Source organism: Astatotilapia calliptera, chromosome 7, assembly GCF_964374335.1.
Source record: "Astatotilapia calliptera chromosome 7, fAstCal68.1, whole genome shotgun sequence".
In the NCBI taxonomy this organism is placed as follows: Eukaryota; Metazoa; Chordata; class Actinopteri; order Cichliformes; family Cichlidae; genus Astatotilapia; species Astatotilapia calliptera.
This window is the reverse complement of record NC_137428.1, coordinates 21,258,661-21,283,481: the sequence shown is the minus strand read 5'-3', so window position 1 is coordinate 21,283,481 and position 24,821 is coordinate 21,258,661. Positions and strand designations below refer to the sequence as shown.

The window sequence follows — 24,821 nt, the reverse complement described above, 5'->3', positions numbered from 1 at the left end:
ACAAGGGCCTGATATCCACTTACATTATACTGGTACTGTTCTATCAAAATTGTAAACGCATATCCTCATATGTGGCTCTTATTTTTCTTAAAAACAAAAATAAGGTAAAAAAATAAATAAATCTGGTAATTCTTTGTTTTTACATTTATCGGGCCCCAATCAGCCCAAATATCAAAGAGAAATTAAAAATGCATACTGTGGAAGAGTTCGGGTCTTAGGAAGTTAAAAATGAAAATGTGCTTACTGTTATCATTTTGAGGTATAACTCAGTTCCGTCTTTATTAGGTACACATGCTTGACTCCTTCTGACTCCGTCTGAGCTGGTCTGAATAGTTCAGAAACTGCCGATACTGGGATTTTCCCACAAAACCGTCTCTAGGGTTTACAGAGAATTGTATGAAAAAGAGGAACTATCTAGTAAGTGGCAGTTATCTTGGCGAAAATGTCTTGTTGATGTCAGACAGTTTCAAATGAAAGACAACAGCAACTCAGATAATCACTTATTATACCCAAGGTATGCAGAAGAGCATCTCTGAATGCACAACACAGTGGGCAACAGCAGAAGACCACATCAGGCGCCACTCCATTCAGCAAAGAACAGGAAACTGAGGCTATGATTCACATGACTCACCCAAACTGAACAACAGAAGGCGGTTTTGTCCGGTGGTCTTGATTTCTGCTGCAACATTCAGTTGTTTGGGTGAGAATTTGGGATAAACGATATCAAAGCACAGATCAACAGTTTTGGGCTGCTGGTTGTGGTGTAATGGATCTTTGCACACTTTAGGCCCCGTAATACCAACTGACTATCTTTTAAATGTCACATCCTACCCTGGTATTGTTGCTGACAACCTGTAAGAACAACCACAGTGTACAAATCTTCTTATGGCTATTTACAGCAGGATAATGGAGCATGTCACAAAGCTCAAAATTTGTTTCTTGAATGAAAATAAGTTCAGCTGTGAAGACAAATGAGGATCCAACTTGAGAACTTACGATGTTTAATAGTCTACATTGTGTACATTGTGCTTTTCTCTCAGCTACATTGGTGTGAGGTGAGGTGATTTCTGTGCTGTCCTTTGTCGTAACTGCGTTTTGCCATTTAAAAGACAGAGTTTCAAAACCTTCCCTCAGAAACCTTCAAGAGATCCTGCTTTTGTGTATTCCTGTGCTCTACATGCAGGCATATGTGACTGCACAGTCAAACAGAGGACGCAAGTAAGCACTGGTTTAGAAACTCACAAATTCCAATTACAGCCAGTTTGTCTGTAAGAACCAGATCAATGTTGGCTCAAAATTCATCACACTAAAGTGCTGTGCTCAAAACATTTTTCTAATTACAATCGGGGAGCTGTGTTCCTGCTAATGTCAGCTAATTTTAGTTACAGTAATAGCGAAGTCTTTTAATTTACTGCACTTCAGTGTTCACTGACCACCCAGAAAGATTTCATAGCGAGAGAGCATGCTATTTACATGTAACAGGGCTTCAGTGTGCATGTGTGTTTGCATGCCTTTCAGCCCATCTGTACTTGTGTTTGTTTTTTGTGTTTTCTTTAGTACGTGCAGGTCAGGAAAGACAAGAGGGCGGCCATACTGGGGTTAAAGCAGCATATGAAAGCCAGAACTGACTGTCATCTTCTTTAAACCCCCTATTGAACTCCCAGCATGTAAACATGGCTAAACTGTGCACGCCCCACCACCTCCGTCACCCCCAATCCCAAGCCCTGGGCCCCCCTTGGGGCACAGGCTGTCTTATCTCCCCACCAGGGAAGATAAGACTGGCACTGGGCTTTGTGCTTCTCCCCCACAAGCAGGCACATGTGCACAAATATATGACAGCATATACACACGAGCACAAACACAGGCAGAGGTGAGCAAATAGCATGCGACACACGCCAGGCAAATGCAAGGACAAAGCATGCAGGAACTATTCATCCATAAATACTGCACACCAGCATTTACACGGTGTCACATGACTCATATTCAAGAAATAATTGGCTTAACAATCCAGAGGATGTCTGCATATGATTGAGTGCTAGATTCTGATTTGAAAAATAATCCTTGACACAAAAAGGTCAGGGTATAGTCACACACCTGCAACAGAACAATGCAGCCACCCCTAACCCCACCTATGGAAGCGCCAACCAGGGGCGCATTATTTTCAGCGTGTTGGAAGTGCTCCTTTCAGATTGTCCTCCACGGTGACACAAATGCACCATGTAATTTCAGGGTTTTATTGATTTCTCTTCCTGAGGTCTTCTCCTAATCGCTACACCTTGACCTCAGCAGGAAATGTCATGAGGTCAAGGAAAGATGCAACAAAGAATGTATAAGGGAAAAGATAAATGTGGTGCTCGGTTTACTTTATAATGTAACAGTGGATTTTGTTGACTTGGCTCACATGAAACAGAACGACTGGCGATCCAGTGTAACTGCCAATTAATTAAAGCTTTGTGGCAAAAATGAACAGAATTTATATTAATCCTAAACACTAGCAAAATAGCAATAGTTAAACTGAGGGCACAACTAATGCAAACTGAACCATGATAAACAACGTTGATATAGGTATATATATATATATATATATATGTTAGGTAAAGTAATTGCTTCATAATAAACTCATTTTATTACAGCAGCATACAGTTCATAGTTCACTCGTGGGTTTTACAAGCCTGTAGATGAAGGTTTAAAACATATGAAGGGATTGTGGCAAGAAATAGAAACATTACCATGCAAGTGATTATCACCACCTGTCAGTTATGTTGATTTTCTTTAAATGGCAGTTGTGAAATACAGAGCGGTATTATCTCACCTCCTTTTACAAGGAGTATCCATTGCGTGTCCTACACTAAAGGAGGTTATAAAGGAAGCACTTGGTATTTTAATTTGAATTGGCCAGCTGTCATTATGAAGCTACTTCCAGGTCAGTTAGGAACCTTCTTAAGCAATAAACAACTATTGGACCTGCAACCCTGGTGAGTGAGGAGGCAGCTTCAATTAAAAAAAAACAAAAACTAATTTACAAGCTTCAGCTTGCAACAACTATCGCCTTTGTGACAGAGCAGAACTTCAAGCTATAAATCACCCAGATCAATGGGATTCACTCAGCTGTTGAGAAGCAGGTAGACGAAGTAATACATGCACAAGGACAGAAAAAAACTGAAGGACAGGAGGCCCACATATAGCACATGTCACAAATATGGATACTGACTGAATTAGCTGCTAACCCAGTGGTTCAATAGCAATAGAAGAAAGACACTGCCAAAGGTGGCGAGAATCCAGAAGAATAGAGGTACTATTGGTTGAGATAGTGAAGTGACCCTGATAGAAAAATATTATAACTTGCCACCATGGCTGTAACCAAAGTCACCAATGTCTGAACTTTGTTTTTCTAATACAACACTGTATAAATTGTCCCAACACCACTTGTGACGCTCTGGATGGTTTTTACTTTACTCTATGGGAATTGGCCTGCAGTACGTGTGTTTAAGAGATTTGGTTGATGCATGACTATTGGTTTGTTTAGGTATGAGCAGTGAATCAGGGGCACAGCAGGGCCAGAGCCATTCAGTAAGTACCTTTTTTCCTTGTGACATTTTAATTTCATGTGAAAGAATTATTTTGTATTTTTAGATTTCGTTTTATTTCATTTTTTTATACTCACAGTTCACCATCACACAGGTGCTCCTGCAAAATAGGGAATCTCTGCAGGTGCTACACCTTTAAAATATGATGCATTAAGTGAAAAAATTCTGGATTTCACTCATTTCTAGAAATGAGTGAAGAGAAGAAAGACAGAAAGCCTTCTTTCTCTCCTTTTCTTTTCATCCTGCCAGCAAGCCTTAAATGCAAAATTCCCCCAGCAGAGTTTACAAGATGTTCAAAAAGCAGAATAAAGCACCAATAAAGCCATTTGGGGGGGGGGGGACGAGAGACTATGTTTTTTACTCACCTGCGGTGTTACGTTGTTACACAAAATACTGCATTAATTGTTGATTGTTGATACATTATGTTACTTAAGAGTACTCTCTGGACAAACTAATTTGTTACCCTAGTCATTACATTACTGTTGTTTTATTCAGAAGCTTTGTAAGTTAATTACTTGTTAACAATAAAAACCCACAGTCCATTCAGTCCCACACAGTGACACCAATGCCCATCCTAATGAACACACACACACACACACACACACACACACACACACAAGTTTCCTTTTAGTGTTTAAATATAAACACAAAGCTAAATTGAAAAACCAGTCCAAAGAAACTTCAGAGTTACTGCCACTGTAATTCTACTGTGCAAACATGTACGGATAGAAATGGAGGCTACGTTACTACAGGCTACCTGTGTTACCTATTGAAGTTCAGTGTCTGGCTCCTGGGCTGGGGTTGGCATACACTCAGGGTTCTTTGCTGTGTGTGCAGGCACTTGCAAAGCACAGACATTGTGCTAGGAGTATTGTTTCTGTCCTAATGCAGTTTGCACTTTAACACTAGGCTCTTGTTCTTTGGTGCAATGGAAATAAAAGCAAAGTCCATATCGACACTCCTCAAAAGTTATAGACCACTCTACCAACTTCCTCCTTCCTGAAATTAGCTCATTGTAGTGGAAGTGCACAGGAAGAAATAGACATGCTTGACTTTTTAAATTTTTATCATTATTATTATTATTATTTCTATCCACCCATCTGGCAGATATCTGAAGAACTTAAGTAACATAAGAAATGCCATAACTGCAATGGGATTACTGAACTCAGTATAATAATGTGGTACATTTCTGCATTACCAAAATATTTAATGGCAGTAACATGCCATTCCCAACGCTGCTTACCTGATGCTGATAGCCACTTCTTCTTGTGGCTGGAGCTTAAGTGGTCAGTATCCAGGTGATAGTCTTGTCCCATGGTGACTTTGGGGAACTTTGTTTACAGAAGTATCCAGCCATAGCAAACAGTTAGTCTAGCTAAAACATGGTATTTGATGTTATTTATACCATTGGAAGTCTAAGGAGCTTAACCCTGGAAATTTGGCTAATGGCAAACTAGTAAGCTAACACAACGGGCGGTTTTTTAAAACGTTTGCTACACCACATTTTGATGTGCTAAAGGTAAATAAATTGGTACAAGGCGTGACCGGCTGTTTCTTAGTTCACTTCGGACTTACTTCAGCTAGCATTAACCACTGACAGTTTCACAGTAGCATAACTGTCATTTGACAGTCAAAAGGTATATTGTATATTAACGCCAAATTTTTATCAATAAATGCTACTCGTTTGCTCAACTGGGATTAGCTGCCATTTACTGCATCATACCACTAGGGGCACCGCTTCACCAATTCCACTAATTTATAATACAACACCTCATTCTCAAAAAGAGCTAGAAAAAAGTCTTTATTATTGTGTTTATTTGGCTGAATATTCTTTCCTTAGAAGATGTTGAAGGCAACGTTTTTGCTGTTTTTTCCTAAAACAGACTCATTTAAACATACTGAGTCAAATACTGTGGAACTAAAGCACTCGTGTTTTTCCTAGAAGCGATTCACACAAACAGCTTACTTTAGCTGTGTACGTGTACATGCTGACGAGAGATTCTGGAGAAAACTGCAATACTTTTAATGGAATTATTGAATCGGGGTCACCCTGTCTGGAGAAGTCATGGGTCATGGATATAAGGACACACAACCACACACAGCTCCGAGCCGCTTTAGCTGTATTAGCAGGGTTGGGGATTATTGTTTCGAAGGACACACACAACACACACACAGATAGCCATGAGATTTAAGGGTCCCATCATGTGGAAATAGATTTTGATTTAAGTGACTGTCTCTGTGTGAAGGTTTCTTTGTGGGTTTTGAAGGAGATACAAAGATATAAAGTTGTGTAGGTGTTGAGCACAGTCTTTAATAAGAAAGAATATAAATATGCATCCATCCTTGTGTTTCAGCCACAATCACTTGCTGATATATCTTTTTCAATGTGGCTTTATGTTTGTGATTCTTAGTCTTATGGTGTAGTATATCACTAGCAAAAAATTTGCATTTTTCAGTCTTTTTCTTTTTTAAAGGTTCAAATAGACAAGCAAAATGCAGCAATAAGAAACATATAAGCACATAAATTCCCCACTAATTATGCTGGACAAGATCTATTTGAAAGGTCTGATATTTCAGACACTTCTAAAGGGTTTCATCAAATAAGGAGGACATGAAGAAAAACATACAGACATCTTTCTGTCTCCACTGCAAAGTTGCTATCAGTAAATATGATTTTTGTCTCTGGTATTCTCTATGAAATGCCATGTGTTCTTTAGCAGAGTGCAGGATGGGGTGGTTAGAGGGGATTGGATGGCGTGGAAAGTGGGTCTTGTGAATGTAGGTCTTTGAAACAGTGTGTGTGTGGGTAAAGCAGGCTTACAGTAGTAATCCTCTTCACAGACACCCATCTGACTAGCAACAGGACGGGACCCAGACAGACACACACTCATGCCTCACGCATATACGTGTTTGTTAGAAGGAAATCTGTTTTGGTTTGCCCTGTTTTGAGAAATAGGCTGTTAATGTGCCAACATCTCCAAGTGCATGCTCGATACACCCCTCTGATATCTGGAGATGTCTAAGTGAAGTTGTAATCTTCCAGTAAAGTTTTAATTTCCTTAGGTGTGGCACCAAATTCTTCTGCGATTGTTTTAATGCTGCATTCTTTTTGTTTTTATCAGCCCTTTAAATAAAGTTGCGCCTCCAGGAAACCGGACCCTCTGTTGACTTTATTGGTTCCTGAAGTTTGTCATTAGGGCTTCCTGGCTGTGATGTCATCAGTTTCTTAATGACAGAGAGGAAGAGGGACATTCATCCCCCAAATAACGCAGGAAAAACAGACAATTTTAAAAGGCATAATGAGCCCGTTGGAGCACGGACAGTGAGCTATGGCTCTGTCACTGTCTGACTCATTTCGTCTGGGGAGGGAAATGCTTTTAAGATCCGTGGCACAACATCAAAGTCCCTCAGTAATATAAAGTTAAGCCACTGTTGACTTTGGGTGTAATGAAGACCGAATCAAATTAGATGGGTTTTAAAGAATTGACATGTGGATCCATTCAAATAATCTTATTTGAATTATGCACTGAAAGGAAACATGGATGAATGAATGAGACCACCACAACTCCAAAGTAAGACCGGACAAGAAATATTATTTGTATTTGTTTTTTTATTATTATTTTGGCATTTCTTTGTTTTGCATTTATATTAAGCAAAGTGCATCTTATTTTTTTTCTCATCAACACATTGCACAATACATAAATAATGATGCATATAAAACGTCTTCATATTTACAATTAATAATATATTTATATATAACATAAAATACATTTTTTTCGCTTCTTTAATTAAATCCTAGTCATTTATTAAACAAAAGTCCCGTCAGAATTTTAGACTTTCTTCTTCTTTTAAATCCTTTTTTTTTTCCCGTGGAGAGAAGGGAAAAAAAAAACAAAAAACAAGGAACGTGGGTGTAGTCCGTTTGTGAGGGCTGTTGAAGAAGAGGGGGAAGGCTGCTGCTGCTGCTGCTGCTATCGGGTGTTAAAGATGACTTCCAGCCAGCATGGGCAACTACTGATGAACTGTCTGGTGTAGCACTGTCCCCAGCCTTTCACAAAGCTTATCTGCACTGTGAAGCCTGTGCGAGGCTGCTGCGTGAACTCGTGATCGTTGGGCCTCTGCAAGCTGCCGGCCTTGTCATAGTCAAAAGCTTTAATGGAAAATCCAGGGAACACCTTGTGCACCAGTAGCGTGCGCGAGTCCGGGTTATCCAGTGTGGCCGACTTAATGAAGATGGGATAGCAGCTGCGGTTGTAGACCCACACCCCGTCCGGCTCGCGCGTCAGCTGGATACCATAGCCGATCTTGGCCCGCACCATCTGCACCAGCGGGGACTTGTTTTCGGAGCAGAGCTGGCCCAGGCAGAAGCCGTTCCCCTGAGGTAGATCATAGAAGATGTCCAGAGAGGGTTCCTGGACCGAGTAGAGGCGCCCGACACGAGTCTTCTCCTCCCAGTATGCCACCACGCACCAGTGAGCCCGCTCGCCAGACTCCTGCAATGCAAGGGAATCTGAAAGGAGAAAAGAGTCAAGAGAAGGAGAGGGTTAGATTCGAGAAAACACAATGACACTGAAACATTAGGCAATAAAATACTCGAAAGGAGAGGAGAGTAAAGAGACATAAAACCAGAAAAGAACAGTGTTTTATAAACATGCCAGCTAGTAAAAGTAGATCAAGAGGTAAAGAAAAAGTCAACTATGTCGAGGAAAAACACTCCCAAAACGTATTAAAACGTTACTACTTCAGAACAGTTTCTTCCTCATTCCTTGTTTGGGAAATGGGGAATTTGCTTTTGTCAAGAGCCAAAGCTAAACTGTCATCCTCGATTTCTGCCACACAGGAAAACCATGTTGGAATTCCTGGACTTCAGACAAGAAAAGCAACTCTGAGACACTGGCAGGCAAGCGTCCACACGCAGTACAATATTTATCTAGGCATTAAATGCTTATCTTCTGTCTGGCTCGCTGTATTTTTGTTGCGGCGTGGCCAACAATGTGCTGACGTCAACCGACTGTCCGATCGTCTCCCCGTCTCTCTCTCGATGGCAACGAGCTTCCCCCCACTGGAGGAAATGATAGGAAACCGTCTTCGAATTTATGCGTGACGGAGATTAACCTGAGCTAAAACCGTGTTTAGCTGACGAGCAAGGCGGGCTGTTAACTCTCAAAAACCTCCCAGTTGTCTGAATCGTTGACAAGCTAGGCCTCTGCAGTCTAAAGTTTCTCTTGAGCGTAAAAAAAAGTGTAGCGTTGGCCACGCTCCAGTTTCCAAACTCCCCCCCCCTCCACCACCCTTTAGAGTGCCTCCTGCGCCATGCCTCGCGCCCCCTCGCCACCCTCCCAACCCTTCATATCTCTATTCCACAGAAATCTGGCTCCCAGCTACTCCCAGAGAGAAGAGTGGGAGCCAGTCAGGCGCAAGGGAAATAGAGGGAGACAGAGAAGAGAGGGCGAGAGGAAAAGAAAGAGGGGGTGGGCAGGGGAGGGAAGGCTTTTCACATATTTTGACTGTTACTTTTGCAACTTTGCTTCCTCTCGTGGTTTTTTTAGGAGCCTCCTGCGCCTTTTGGGGGGGGTCATCGTATAATCGCCTCAACTTCTATCTAATTGTTCGGCCATCTTTTATACTTTCCGTCTTCCTCACACACACACACACACACACACACACATTTACAAAATGAGACATGCAAAGGTTAAAAAACTGTTTGCAAAGGGAAACAGATATGAAAAAAATGGACAGAGCCCCTCTCAGTGGCAACCATCCTTCCCATTCAACTCCACAGCCACCCCCCCTCTTTCTTTAATCTGGCAGCGGCTGTGAATGTAACCGGTAATTTGGAAGGTCCCGTCTGAGAAAAACTGCAACATTAATGTGGCAGGATCTGTGCTGGCCCAAGCCGACTTACCCCAGCCTGTCATTAGCCTTCATTAGAGGAGAAAAAAAAAAGGGGGAGACAAAGACAACACCGGGGGAAGAGACAGAAACAGGAGGAGAGAGAAGGGAGCACCAAAAAAAAAGGAGCATGCCTTCCATAAAACAAGAGCGGCTGAGCTCTTTGAAGTTGGTCTGAGCCGAGCCTCGGGGAGTTTATCGTAAATCCATCCTCGTGGGGTGCTGGGGGAAACTAAGTACCTAGCTCTCTACCTCAGGCCAAACTGGAGGAAACGAAAGGTTCATCTTTGAGATAAGAGACAGAAAGTGTCATCTGTATCTCAGGCCGGTGTCACACAGTCTTGCACGTACAGGGGCTGATGGGCAAAGAGGACCGAGTGGACTGGACTTTCTTAACAGCTGACAGCGGGCCTGCTGGCAGAGCTCACCTGTGGGGCCCTTGTGTGTTTGTTATTGCTGAGAGAGACAGGGCCTGGCGTCAGAGGTCATTAGAGCGGCTGCCTGTCTGAGCCTGTCATTGCAGCCTGAAAACACCCTGCTATTCAGGACTACATTAACTGCTTTTCACCCCCACCCTCTCCTTCCCCCATCTCCCTAGTCATCCTCCCCTCTCAGAAGCTCGCTCAGACTGCAGGTAAGCGAGAACCGCAGAGGAGAAAAGAGATGAAAGGATAAAACGTACGCAAGGCAGACAAACGAAAAGGGAACTTATAATAGACAGGCCAGGTAGCAAAGCAGCACGGAAAGTAGGATTCAAATCCTTTTATAGCTTAAAGCTGCACCACTGTATTTTTAAAAGAACACTACAAGTGCCGTCGTGCTGGACAGTTAAGTTAAGGCCTGATCCAAGCTCTAATAAACAGTGCATGCCACTCATAATCCAGCTCAAATGGCCCTCGCAGGTAAACAAACACCAACTTTCACTGTTCACCAAAGCAGCAGAGCCGAAACCAGCCAAGATCCTTAGGGTGCCGCCTCAGGAAGAGTATGTTCGCAGGTTGTCCTGACAGCAGATGAGCTTACACCTCATACTGATGAACATTAAATGAACAGACACATACACATATATTAATAGAGGTGAAAGACACACTCTTTATCTGTGGGCCCCCATATCGATGCGCTTTGAGCGTGAGGTGAGACTCAATTTAAACTGATTTCAATTTTTAACACATTTTTTGCGAGGTGTCTGCCAGTCTGCCTCCTCGCGTTACCGTCTGACACTATTTCAGGTGCGTCTGGTGTAGGTGCGTGCGAAGCTGTGCTGTCAGAGCGCCTGTCCTAGCGTGTTTCCATCAGATACGGTCTCTGAAATGCTCCGAAGGCTGTCTTATTCTCTCGTCTGTGCATCCGTCTGCCCGTCCAAGTCTTAGCCCCGGCCTACCCCCACCTGCTCGTCTGCACCCTGTCCTTTCAGGCTACTCCATCACTGGAGATAAGCTGGCTAGCTAGCAACCCTCAGGCCATCTGTCACCCCAGCCCTTTATGTTCTGCCCCTGTCTGCTGCTCTGTCCCATGGGGTCCACATGTAACCCCCCACCCCTCTATCCCCAAATAGAAAAACAGTTTTCATGCTAGTTTACTAAGAAGAATGCCAAAATGATGCTGCAGGATGTATGGGCTAACGTGACTACTGGTTATGAGCAAATCAGCATATTTCTAGCTGTATTTTTTTTCTTCATTTTTGGTATTTAATGCACCATCAGCTTGGAGATAAGTCCGCTGCAGCATATGAGGAAATTATAAATACATGTTGTTAAATAATGTTGTTTAATGGTCCCCAGGCTTAAAGAGCGGACGCCACGCTAGCTGAGACATTTGGACTGAGTTTGAAGGGAGGAGGGGTGGAGTGGGGGTGGCAGACTAGGTGCTTCTCTTACACAGTCTGCAAAGGTTAATCATTACCTCTGTCTGACTCCACACACACACACACACACACACACACACACACACACACACACACACAAAAAGTTGTTTCTATTCATAGAAGTCAGCACTGTCACAGAATTACACATTAACGCCATCATGGACACACACACAAAAAACCCTCCAACCTTCTGTTCTGAACTATACTTTCAACATCTGCAAATAGTGAGGAGGCTCCTGAGAACCGTCTCGCATCGATCCCTGAGAGCTATGTGTGTATGTGTGTGTGTGTGTTTGTGCTTGTCTCAACTCAGACGTGTAATGACCCTGTCGTCATCACACACACACAGAGTGCAGCTGAAAACAGGAATGAGGAAGACATAAAGGATACAACACCACTGGGGTGGGGGAAAGGGCCCTTCACGGTGCCTTATTTTCCAAGTCAACACCCTCTCTCAAGCAGGGGGAAAGTCTATCCCAGAGGTCAAGGGTCAACCTTGAGGCATTCCTTTTGCTCTCTCTGCCATGACGTATATGCTCAACCCTGTGTGTTTGTGTGTGTGTGCGCCTGAAAGCCTGGCATTTCTCACTCTGTATTCACAAAGAAATGTAGTCTCATTGATTTTAGTGTAATCAACAGCAAACTTTCCGCCTTCTCACAACTACTACTGGCTGATCAGCTCACTTTTTTCACCGCAAGAATGAAATGAAACAGCTTTTATTTGTCACTAGCAGGTTGCCCTGCAGCGAGATGGAACCCCCCCCGACAGAAATGTCAGCTGTTCTGCGTGTTACCGTTGTCTCACATTAGCACAGACCACAGATTATAGACAGTATACAGTCTGGCTGGTGTTTCTCAAGTGCTGAAAGACAACGACCAAGTCTACACTTGTTTGTGATTGATTACTTGTTGTGCAGCAGAGCATGCAGCCGTTAACAAAAAAAAAGCCATTAACTTGGGCTAAATTATGTTATTTATCAACTCAATTGCACTGTTTCTTCAAAGAATACAAACTCAAGCTAAAAACAAAGAACGCGAAAGAAGATGAGAAAATGAAAATCCTGCAAGTCACCTGCATTACCCACAATGCATCTTGACAGTTCTTGGTAAGTCCACACTGATGCTACGTCAAGTGATATAAGCCATTTATAGAAGTGGCATGGGGGGGGGTGCAAATGTGCAAAAATGACTAATACGGCCATCTTCACCGTGCATCAAGCAGTGAAACTACTTTTACTGCTTTAAGTGTCCCATTGTGTCTGTCGAATGCCACCATTTGCAAATTGAGAGTGAAGAAGAAGAAATGATGCACCAAAAGGCAGAGTAGGAGAAAAAGAAAGAAAGAAAAGAAGACAACTGAAAGGCGGTGGGTTTAGTAGCAGACAGAGGAAGTGGTGCTTCAGAGTGGCAGGTTGGGTACGATGCAAAGTCTTACTCCCCGCCCCCTAGCTCAGGAAACATAAATAAGCCCCGATGGCAGGAAAACCACCAAGGGGAGTGGCACGGTTTCGCTATCACCAGATCTGACTCCTTGCAGAAACACAGATAGAGAGAATGAGTTGCAGACACGCCATCTCTAACATGAACCATCCAGCCACAACGGAGGGGGGAGAGAGATAAGGAGAAGAAATGTTGCATGTCCCCCCCCCCCCAAATGTCTCCATCTATGGTATAATTTTCTCTTGAGTGGACGTTCCTGCCGTAATTACACGATCCGCATGTCTTGAAGTCGCTCAGGCGTGGTGTTCTCCGCGGCTTGTGACAAAACACAGGGCCGTTTCGTAATGAAACGGGGCGGCCGGCGGCTTCCATCTGGATCCACATTATCACTAAATTGCAGCACAATACTTTTTTCCACTCAAGGACACCCTTGTTTCCGTGTTACACCTCCTCCCTGCTCCTGCTGAGTTATTATTCCAACACTTCATCAAGCTGACCCCAACACACACACACAGCCACTCCCTGCAGCCCAGATTTCCCAGGGTGACAGGACAAATAAACACCAGCTAGTTGGCTACAAGGTGCCAGGCAGACTGCAGTGATGTCATTGGCTCACTTTTTGCAAACGCACAGGTCGAGAGATTACCCGCAGGATCTGTATCTCAGGAGCCATTTATACACACAGACACAGACAGATGGACAGACAATAACCTGCATTGTTGTGGCACAGAAAAACCAAAAAACACACCGTGGGAACTAAACAGCTAGCAGAGCCAGTTGCATGTGATCAGAGGTTTTTGTTGCATTCTTACTCTGTTATTAATCGTCATACACCTCTACGCGTCTGCGAGCGAGCATGCATGTGCGTGCGCTTTTGTGTGTGTGGGTGAGGGTGGTTGTGCCAGTGCTCAGGATAGAGATGTGGCTACCGACGGGGTTTGGGCCTGTCACCAAGATGAAGAGAGGCAGAGCGAGAGGGAGAGACAAATACACACCCCTCCACTCTGAGTACACAAAAGACAAACCGACTACATGAATGAGCAGGCGGGAGGGTGGAGACGGCAGTACTTTGTGTCACACTAGAAATTTCACACACACACACACACACACACACACACGCAGGTTTACAGGCATGTGTCTCCACTTATTTCCATTCCTGTTTTTATCCAGTTAAAGACGGCTTCTATCCCTTCCTTCCTCTTTCCACTTCGCACGCTCTGCCTCTCTCTTTCTTTCCCTCGCCTCCCTCCTTCATTCATATCTTCATACATTGAGGTAATGTCAAAATCCACTTCCACAGAGTGACTGCAAACCAAAACAATGTTCATCTTGTTCTGGGCTTCCCTCCAGCTTTGGCTCATGGCCAAATCTGCATGGGCCTCTTTTCAATCAACGGGCTCAGCAAAGGTAGGTAAATGTTTTCAACTGCAAGCGATGCTGCGAGAGGACAGGGAGCGTGTGAAGCTTCGCAAAAACTAGACACGCTTTCCTCTTCTTCCCCTTCTCTTTCCACCCCCCACCCCGCACCTCTCTATCCTCTGCTGTCTGTGTGCGCTGTTTTTTCGATTTGTGCAGCATAATGACACAGGGTGGGGAACAGAGGACAGCCAAAACCAAAATTAAGTCCCTTGCCAAGAGGCGGTTTGGCTGCCGCGCAAGGAGAGGAAGTGGGGAGTAATGAGAGATCCTGGCCCGGCACGGGGCGGCCCAGCTCTGCTCGGCTCAACTCGTTGGCTAACGCACAGCCTCCAAAATTACAGAGAAGAGAGCGAGGAGCCGGCCACCTCTCTCTCTGCCTCTCTCCCTCTCCACCCAAAGCCGCCATCTTCTTTCCCTCTCCATTCCTTCCTCTTACTGTTCAGGCAAAGGAGAAATTTAAAAGAAGAAGAAGATCTAACCAAAAAGGAATGAAGGTACAACCAAAACAGAAACCCTGTTACGGTCAGAAAAGTGCGAATTTGCTCTACCGTAATGGGTGCCGCACGCGTTTCTCTCATGGTTTAAGGAAAACAAATTTTCAGTTACTCTCTCTCTCTCTCCCTCCTTCGGTGCACTCCACTGTTTGTTTTCTGTCAAGATGAGGCCTCAGCTGCCTCCCTGTCCGCTCGCCTTTTCCTCAAAGACATGAGGTCATATCCTGCGCAGCCCTTTCCTCTCCCTGCTAACCCAAACAAGGCAGGAATGCTGAGGGAGACTGAGGGTGCTCTGTTTCTGAGCTGAGCTCCTAATTGCTGGAGGTTCTTTTGCAAAAAAAAAAAAAAAAAGTAAGATGCCGTCTTAGGTATTTAATACTTCATACCAAACATACAGGCCTTATCTCGCCCTCGGTTTGCACCAAAAATGGGCCGTTTCTCTGGGACCTTCAGCATGACAGCAGAACTAGTTTGATTTAATGAGCCAAGGTGCCAGGACTAAATTTAATCTCTGATGAAGGTTAAACCTCCAGCCGATTCACTGGATGACTAATTGACTGACTACAGGGCTGGCCGACTGTCTGTCGAGTGAGGTGACTGGTTGGTGGTATAAGAATACAACTGGACCTAAATTTAACCTGCACTGGGAGGAAGCGCCTGTGTGACAGTCGGCCATGCGCCAGGGCTCACACCAAGTCATTCTATCTGCCCGCCTGTGTGTATGTGTGAAAAACTGTATGTGTGTGCGTGTGTGCATGCGTACATGTCACCACAGCAAGACAGGATCCTGTTACACATAGGCACTCCGGGTCAGTCCCCAATGGCACCAACAGGCATGCCACCGACACACAAACAACACTATACATCCCAGAGAGTGGGAACATCAACAGTGGTGGCCGGTAACTTGACTTTAAAGAAGGCTTTAACAATAAAGTGCAGAAAGCCGACAGTTAATGTCTGATCCAGACTTCCATATCTTCAAATTCACAAGTCACGAATCCAAAAACTCACAACCAACAACATATTGCAAGCCACTTTAAACTTAACAAAATGAATGATTGGCAATGTGAATGCTACCTGATCTGCTCATAAACTCAACTGAATGCACTATATGGCTTTTAACGAGTTACTTAACACCCTACAGATTCATAACTCAGAGTCCAGCACCCTCTTAACCCTGGCCTGCTCTCCATTTCAAAATCTCTCTTTTTGATCTCTGTCTTCTGTTCTTGGTTCAATCCAAACCCCTGATCCAAGCCCTCACTCCCAGCTCAAACAGAGATCAGCACCCCGACACCCAGCTCCAGGCCTCCAGCCATCGACCCCTCCTCCTCTCCTTTTCCCTCCTCTCTACTCTGTTTCAAGCTGATGACGTGAGCCAGCGAGAGGAGCTTTGGAGCTGGTAGCCTGGCAGGCAGCCTAGTTTGCATTTGCGCTTGTCGCTGTCACAGCTCACTTAACTCCTTCCTGCCTGGATGGCTTTTCCTGCAGAGAAAGAGCCTCCTCTTTCCCGACTCTGATGTCCTTTGGTCAAGCTTGTGCTCTCGCCTCAGGTGCAGTTGCGCATTAGATCTACAGCTTGAGCCTTCTCCTACAGACAACGAACACTTAATTACTGCATTATAACGCCAAAGCAGAGAAGAAGTGGCACAGCTCTTGCTCACTCCCAAGTCTTTCCCACTCTCCTTCCCTGAGAGCCGCCCTCCTCTCCCTCTCTGTAAATATGTCTGGAGAAGAACATAAAAAGGGCAGAGTGAGTGAATTAGAAGGTCAGCAGCGGGCCTCTGGGAGAGCCATGTTTCTTTTGTCAGAGCCCCAGAGGGAGGGAGCAAAGAGGGAAGCAGGGAATGAAGGAAGGGAGGGAGTGAGAGGACGAATGGATTAGCCATTTTTTTTCTTGGCTTGCCAGGGAAATCATGAGGGCAGAGCACTGGAGCCACCCCGCCTGGCCTTTTCTACCTCTAATGCTTTTTACTGAGGAGACACATTCACTGAAACGCTGCCATGTCACCCTCGCCAGGAAAGAAAACAGGGGTAGGAGGAGGGGTGGCATGTATACTTCACTGAGGGAGGGGAAAAAGAAAGGGAGGGGAGTACGAGGAGGCCTGTTAAGACTCCACTTCTTGGGTTTCACCGCTTGAACTGGGCCTAAAATGTGTCTTTAGTTAATGCACACTGGGCCTACTTTAGTGTCCATCTGATGGTCTGGCAGAGGAGGCGGAGGAGAGTAGAGACTGATTTTTAGGTTCTCTGTTCCTCTAACACACACACAGGCAGACAAGCAGGCTAACCCCACCACTAAACAAAGGAGGGGGCTGGAACGGGCAGCGAACACCAACTGACATAAAACAGGCTTTAAAGGCCCGGTAATGAGAACCATCTGAGGCCAAGGAAAGCAGAGAAAAGCACAGAGCAATCTCAAGGCAAGCGGCGAACAAACTCTTTCTCTCTCGCGAACACCCATCTTAGTCTGGAGCCTGCGGATGGGGGGCAACGGGCAGGGAAGGCGGCGCTGCCAGAGGGAGATTATGCGGGAAATGCCGAAGAAGCTTGAAATACATCCTGCCAGGGAGGTTGAAGAAAGAAAGACGCCTGTGTCTCACTCTTATCCCCACAGAGCCCGGAGGAGGATCTAACAAATACGTCCCCTGTACGCGCAAACACACCCAAACAAACACTCATGTCTGTCGAAGCCAGCTTTTTTTGCTCACATTTTTCCTCCCTCAATACCACACACACAGAACATATTCTTCTCCAAACAACGCTTGAGCGTGTTTGTCTTCCATTACAACACAACACGGAAAGGGGATGAGAGGGAACGGGGAAGGAAAAGGAGAAGAGTGGAGCGTTGTTCAAAGAGCCAGGAGGGAGGAATTTATGTGGATGTGGGAGAAATACGCCGCCCTCCTTCAACGGCTTTTTTTATTACAGAGGGGAAGCAGGGGCCCCCACAATCACCGCCTCCATCATCGCAAGTATGGAGGGAATACGTGTGGTTGTTGGGAAGAATCAATAGAAGAGGAAAAGGAAGACATAAGTGGAATGGATTGGGAGAAAAAGAGCAGAAAAATGGGTAATAGTAGGAATATTTACCTGAAAGCCCCACAGGGGCCGAGTAAGTCGTTCCTCCAGTTTCACTGGATGAAGGTCCAGAGTCTGGAGAATCTAATGGAGAAAGAAGAGTTTGAATCAGTGTGTGTGCATTTACATGGCAGTGAGAGGAGACAGCACAGCAGCAGCTGCGAGGCCGTCAATCACTCTGGTGAAATCAATGCCTAATGAAGATGCTGACGACGAAGCTCGCACCCTCACACATACGCACAGGAGACTTACAGCGGAGCGCTTCTCACACCCCTGATAATCCCCCATAATCCACTGCTTCAGGAGGAACGTTAGCCCGGCTTCCCCTGCACAGACGAGCTGCTGATCCGAAAAGAGGTGTATTCTTTCTGCTAACGACTGAGCGGAGGGTTCAATCTGGGCACGATAAACCCCGCTCAATAACCCAACATTACACGACCGCTCTGGGTCTGAGTAGACCGGGCTTGTGTAAAAGATCTGAATGTCAAACCGACATCGGAGTCTTCACGCCGAAAAGCAAACAGAGCTGTCAAAGATGCAAAAACAAGCCTCGAAATCATTTAGTGGGCTCAAAAAAGGCTCAAAAAAAGTTGCTTATTCTAAATGTTCTTCATGGTGAACCAGCAGATGCGCGCAATAGAGAGAAAACTAGACCCGCTCTCTCCTTCGCTTTGCATTTGAATGCTAAACTCCCACTAAGACTTGTAATGTAGACTAGTTTCAACACGACACCTGAATGGAGCTTCAACAAAACCACAGCATGTGCTGGGCGAGGGCTAGGACCAATGCAGACTGCTGCTGGTAGCTTGGGATTTATTAATGATATATTCCTTTTGCGTCAACAATGCTCACCACCACAGTATGGAGCGGTGGTCAGCGCCACTCTCACTGAAGTGTAAGGTCAGTGAAGTTTTCCCAACTCCAAAGCACCCGCTCTGACTGCTCAACAAGGCGCCAAAAGGCGTTATATTTATTTGCACCTACAGAAGTAATCCACGTATGGCAAGGAGTGCTATTGTGTTTCTGCTGAAAGCAGCTGACAGAGAGCCAACCAGAGCGGTTTCACTGCTCCCTTCCCACCCCGGCCCGTCCAAACGCAGCCCATGCTGCTGCGGTCACGGTAACGAGATGCACGGGCATAACCCGAGCCTGCCTCGCTTTCACCGGCTGCCAATGGCCTTGCCCTGGTCTCCCGGGCAACAGTTCACAGCTGACCACAGGGCTGAGGTGGGGGGGCATCAGAGAGAAGGAACTAAACAGTGTGTGATTTATATTCCCCAGAGCTGAAACAAGGTAGCGTTTTATGTCTGGCCTGCTTTCATATTGACCGCCACTGCTGGAGTGGGCAGGCACCATGACACGCATACCCCCCCCCCCCCCCCCCGACCCACCCACCCACTTCCTGCTTGCTGGAATCATAAAACCATCATCATAAAATTCATGGCCCTTCCGCTCCGTGCAAATTATTTAGCAACGTCCAATCGCCCTCCATGCAGATTTCTCTGAATGTCATGAGGATTTACCACATCCTCAGATAAACCAAACACACAGAGAATTCTACAGAAAACTGTAATAACGTCCAGATACATGAACCAGCTGATGACTGACAGTTCCCTGAGGCGGTAGGGAAAAACCCCTGGCTTTTTTTTGTTTTTACTTTTTTGCATGATAAGCTTATTTGTCCCGTGTGCATACAAGTGTGTGTGTGCACTCTCCACCACGCTGCAGTGTTTTATTAATACTTCTTTCACCTACTCTGCCAATAAGGAGACGCGCAGACAGACACGGGTTGTCTCCAAGTAACCACAACCGCAGCTACGCGGCCTTAACGCAACCGAACGAGGAAAGAGAGCAGCAGGTACGCTCCGCAGAGGCGTGAAACTGACACATCTGCTTGCACGCACACACTTTCTGTGGGTTTTTCTTTTCTTTTCTGTTTTTGTTTTTTTTTTTTTGGGGGGGGGGGGGGGGATTTAATTCCCATTCAGGCTGGTATGAGTTGTATAATCATTTCCTTTGTGTGTATCCAGCCTTCTTTTCCTATTTACATTCTTGTTTCCTTTCATCAGGGTAAAGTCTCCAACTGAACTCGTACGGAGACGCCACTGCAACTCCACAGGGCAGACTTCACATCAGCTGAGTGTTAAGCACTGAGGACTGAGCTGCGGCTTTTTTGTTTTGTTTTGTTTTTTTCCTTTCCAACACTTTAGATCAACCCTACTTATATTTAACTTTTTGAAAAACGCTCTTTAAGGACAACATCACTGCTAAAGAGGTGATGACAAAGACGGAGGGAAGGAGGAGGGGGGCTTTGAAGAACCGCAGCTGCAGCTGCAATGACTTCCTATTGTTTCCACTCACTCAAAGCCACTTTCTCCTCTTCTCCTGACTAACTGGCTGGCTGGTCGCCTAACTGGTCATTGTTTAACTCCTGCACTTGTAGACAGCAAGATGATGAGCAAATGAGCAAAAAAACAACACAAAACACAGAGGACGGGATGGGAAATTATGTAGATCTCACACTATTCTAGCTACAGTGTGAAGTTTAACACACTGAAAACTGACTTTGCCTTGTTTGACATAACTTGATGCCACTTTCCTGAACAGAGGAAGAGAATGACAGCAGAAGCCATGTGTGGAGCGAAGTGCACAATTAACACGGCTGCAACAGTTACGCTTTAGATGTGGAAGAAATTACAACAAAGCCTCTCTTCTGTTCTGCAAGACATCAAACCGGGAAATGGGGACAGTGACACCCCCAGCTATACACACACAGACACACACTAGAGACACACAAGCCCTCACCCTCATTCTGTTGATTAATTCAGCTGATAAAGACTGGCTGGCTCCAGAGACGCCGCTGTCTGTCTGTTTCTCCCTGCGCTGCGATTCACAAGAGATAGACGAACACACAAACAACCCCCCCCCCCCCCTTTAGCCGCACACACACACACACACACACAGGAACACACAGGCTGCCCCCGGTGATGTGCCAGTCAGTCAGTCTATAGCTGGTGTCTCAACTTTGTACTGCCTTGCCCTGGCTGTCAGCCATGCTGGAAATGGCTAGCCAGTCAGCCAGACGTGCCACTCCACTGCTATCATAAATCACAACATAACATGGAGCCATTTCCTACACACACACACGCACTGGAGAGGCACATACAACACAAACATTCATAAATGCAACATAGCCTTTTAGATGGAAATGTTATGCAAAAACAAATGCGCTTCTGGCAATAACATGAATGCATATATTTATGCATGAATAGCAAGCTCACCTGGTGGTTTAAGATAGTCCATGGGATAGCGGGAATATGGTGGAGGAGGAGACTCTGTATGGAGAAAAAAAATGAGTACATGAGGAAAAAAAAGGGAAAACAAGGGAGAGATCGAAACTTTATGATAAGATTTGTCATTTTTCAGGGGGGAAAGATTTGTGTCTGTCAGCTCCGCCTGGAGAGGCAGGCTGAGAGGCCGGCTGGGCGGCTATTGCCTTTCATTGGCAGGCAGATAAACAGGGGGGGGCCGCCTGGCGCCAGAAGGGCCACTATCAGCGTCTAGGACAAACTGAGATACGGGCCTCTTTTGGCCCGGGACGCCAAGCAAACGCGCGCACTCAATCGAGCGAGCGCGTGCACGCCCATACACACAGAGACCCTGGAAAAACTTCACCGTGGAAAGACTGGAAGACTGTAAAGCCCTGTGCACTTCGGAAATGCCATCTATGAAAGATTTAAATAGCAGAAAGGCTTTGTTGTTGTTTGGAAAGCGCATATTTGAAGTGCCAAAAATAAAATAAAGCATGTTCTTTATGTTTGTATACGTTAGGATACATGTTACCGTTTTTACAACACGGCCAATCAATCAATTATTATTTTAGTCAAATGACATGCCAAACTCGGATTTAATGGCGCCACACTTCCGAAAAGATGGGAAGGTGTTGGGGGGGAGGGGGGGGGGGGTCTCAGCACGCTAGTTTGACCTTATGGAAACTCAACACAACTGTGCCAACAGAGGTGATGTCATTTGAATTAGGCTAATTAGCTCTTTAGGTAATTCTGACATGATGTCACAGCATCTGAACTTGAACTTGCTCTGAAATAAGGCCAGAGAATTCAAAATACTTGCTGCCAATAAACAGATAAATAAACAAACGTGTCTATTTTCATAAAAATCCAACTCACCGAGTTCACAGAGCCTGCTCATGTGGTGGGGATTGCAGCAAACAAGCTCTGGGTTGATTTTCCCGTAGGATTCACAGCAAGACAGCCTCTTCAACTCCGAGGAATGCCTGAGGTCCGGCCACCTGAACACTTTGTAGAGCAGCATGGGGAGAGAGTAAGACTGTTGACCCACTTTGGCGTCCACTTTGCTGGACAGGAGCAAGCAGGGGCTGCGGGCACCCCCTTTGGACTCCACTGCCTGCAAAAGCACCTCCAATTGTTTCTCTTTGATCTTTTTCAGTATCGAGTGGGTCAACGCCTTCAATTCAGCCTCCGACCCTGCGTTGGACTTGGCCACCTTTGTCGTTTTGCCCATGCAGCAGCCCCCGGAGCCATGCGTCCCTCTATCCGTTTCCCCGTCGCCCTCCACGGGCGCACGGCTCCTCCAGAGTCGCCGGACGAGCCCCGATCGTTTGGTCCTAAACATGCGGGACGAAAAGAGGGTTTCCCGGCTAAAAAACGAGCATTGTGTCCGCAAATCATGAAGATTCCGGGATCCGAGTCCAGGCGGTGATAAGCAGCCTGAGAAAAGACGGTGGAAAAACTGTGGTCTGGACAAGCAGAGGAAATCTGTAGCATACGCCAGTCTCTTTCGCCGTCTTCTGCAAACCAGATCACCAAAAAAAGCAGACAGGGTTCACGGGACAGTTAACTTTTCCTCCGGGGATAAGTCACCATCACCTTCGGGAATTTAAGACTTGTGTCTGATGACGAAAACCTAGCAGAATGTGATCGTTAAAGCGAATGGGGGAGCAACCCTGCTGCGCAGAGCCTAAATGTGTTACAATTTTCACTTGGTGATGTGCAACCCAGAGCAGTGAGCTGACCCCTTAAAAATTCTCCAGGCAGCTTTTTCAGCAAATAAACACTGCCTTAGAAAAGAAGAACGAAAAAAGCTTTCTGCCAGTTCGCAGTAGCTTTAATGGAAATTACAGAACGTGGGGCCTAATTAAGCCTAAAATGTTATAGCAATTATCCCATGAAAACCGAAGCTCGCTGCCGTGTGTCTTCAAGAGCATTAATCCACAAAAATCCGTGATCCAAACTGCACAGAGTGCGGTTCTCCACCGGGCATGCGGAGGCTTTATTTATTTATTTGTTTGTTTATCCGCTATCGTCCAAATATGCCAATCGTCTGCAGAGGATGTGGTCTGCCCGGGTTGAGATGAGCCAGGGAGCAAAAATCCAGGTCTGAATCTCTCACCCAAGTTGAGTTGCGTTTCTAAAGCCCGGAGAGAGAGAGAACACTCGTCCAGCAGCCGAGCGTTTCGACCTGTTTCAACACACAGGCGAACCTTTTTCTTTTTTTTCTGAGCGTTAAAATAATCCCAAGCTCGTATCTCACGCGAAGTTTCCGTGGAAGAGAGAGCGAGCCGCCGACTGCGATCTCGAGGGGGAGTATGAGGCTGTCTGTAAATGAGGCGGATGGTTTGGGTGCCCTTGCTCCGTCTCCAGTCTCCAGTGCGCATTGACGCGCCCGGTCACGTGTGTGTCTAGACACCCTGTCGCTTAAAAGAAATGTGATTGTGTGTTGCGCAAACAACAGATCAAGCAGAGCCTGCGGCGCACTCACACACACACACACACACACAAAACCTTTGAAAGGAGGAAAGTTTGGGGGCAAAAAGTTGCCAGAAGGGTAAAGTTGAGAAACTGTGACATGATATAAAGTCTTACAAGAAATTTCTCTCGTCACTGTTTAATGCTGAATAATTGACAGAGCGATAGTGACGTAAATTTGGCCCCTTAGTGTCATATAAACGTTTTTTTTTTTAAGTTTACTTGATGATTGTAAACTCAAATGTCCTTTTCGAGCTCCAACCACGTCTAATAGCTCTGTTATCTCAGCTTTACTAACACTGGCTTCATATTAAAGCAGCTCTGTTGCTGATGTGTGCGTGTGTGTCATTTAAGCTAGAAACACTCTGATTTCCACCTTTTTCTTCTGGTAATATAACATTTGTGCATTTGTCATCATGATTACTCAGGATGGTTTGGCTTGGGAGGGGGCTGCGTGGGATAGTCCCAAGGGCGACACTTCAACCACTCACCGGATATGTCGGGTCGTAGATGGAGCTGGTTCGGATTAGGGATTTTTTTTAACGTATAAAAAATGTGCCTGAAAGACTTAACACAAGGAGAGAGAGAGAGAGAGAGAGAGAGAGAGGCCAGTATGTCCCAAGTCAGACGGGAGCGCGCTGCTGCCGCCCTCTGGACGTTTGGTTTCCAGGTGGGACGAGCATCACCAGTTTTCTGCCTTTTAATCATCAACACGGCGGTTTCCACCCTCTTTTATTCATCCAGCGCTCTTGCCCATCACTTTCCCGACTTGCCTGACAACAGATGGGATGTGCCCACATGACTGCTGTCTTTATTATCGGCCGAATCCATATTTATTATGACAGGCGCAGCGGTTTGATTCTTACCGTTTCGATCTGTTTTGCCGTATTGTGTGTCGCTGAAGAGACAAAACACAAACAACGTCATTTAAGTGTGACAGCTTATTTATCTCTATACGCACATATACATGATCTGTTCTCTCAATAAACTCACTTTTTATTCAAATAAATAAATAAATGATTCGCACTTTGAACCCAAAGTGTCCGAGGCCTTCAGATAGGATCTCCTAGCATGTACCAAACCCTTTGCAATGTGCGCATGAATAATATGCATGTATGTGTGTGTGTGTGTCACCTACATGGCTTAATGTGTTTACCTCCACAGAGACAAGTCCAGAGGAGGTGACAGGGGTGCTCCCGGGGGCAGATGGGAGGGGTGTCTGATAATGATGATTGCAGAGATGTGCGGGGCTGGGGGG

At 45.5% G+C, this 24,821-nt stretch overlaps 1 protein-coding gene across 2 annotated transcripts; it reads right to left on the bottom strand.

Annotated features, from left to right (window-relative positions):
- Positions 1-7,179: 7,179 nt before the first annotated feature.
- On the bottom strand, positions 7,180-22,851 carry smad7 (SMAD family member 7). 2 transcript variants are annotated; one of them, XM_026173593.2, is made up of 4 exons: positions 21,965-22,851; positions 21,059-21,112; positions 17,790-17,861; positions 7,180-8,097 (listed from the first exon to the last, which is right to left on the bottom strand). In XM_026173593.2, exons 1-4 carry the CDS (start codon positions 22,428-22,430, stop codon positions 7,559-7,561), a joined length of 1,131 nt encoding a protein of 376 aa, XP_026029378.1. In that variant the 5' UTR covers positions 22,431-22,851; the 3' UTR covers positions 7,180-7,558. The 2 variants fall into 2 exon arrangements, with proteins under 2 accessions (XP_026029378.1, XP_080160321.1); XM_080304195.1 differs by lacking the exon at positions 17,790-17,861 and having other exon boundaries at positions 21,965-22,579.
- Positions 22,852-24,821: the final 1,970 nt, after the last annotated feature.

What these genes read in the sequence shown, in the direction of transcription:
- smad7 (XM_026173593.2), bottom strand. Translation starts at nt 22,430, where the DNA reads ATGTTTAGGACCAAACGATCGGGGCTCGTCCGGCGACTCTGGAGGAGC. An exon ending in GGACTATCTTAAACCACCAG is followed by an intron (nt 17,862 to 21,058) that starts GTGAGCTTGCTA and finishes TTTCTCCATTAG; the next exon opens with ATTCTCCAGACTCTGGACCT. An exon ending in GGCCCCTGTGGGGCTTTCAG is followed by an intron (nt 8,098 to 17,789) that starts GTAAATATTCCT and finishes TTCTCCTTTCAG; the next exon opens with ATTCCCTTGCATTGCAGGAG.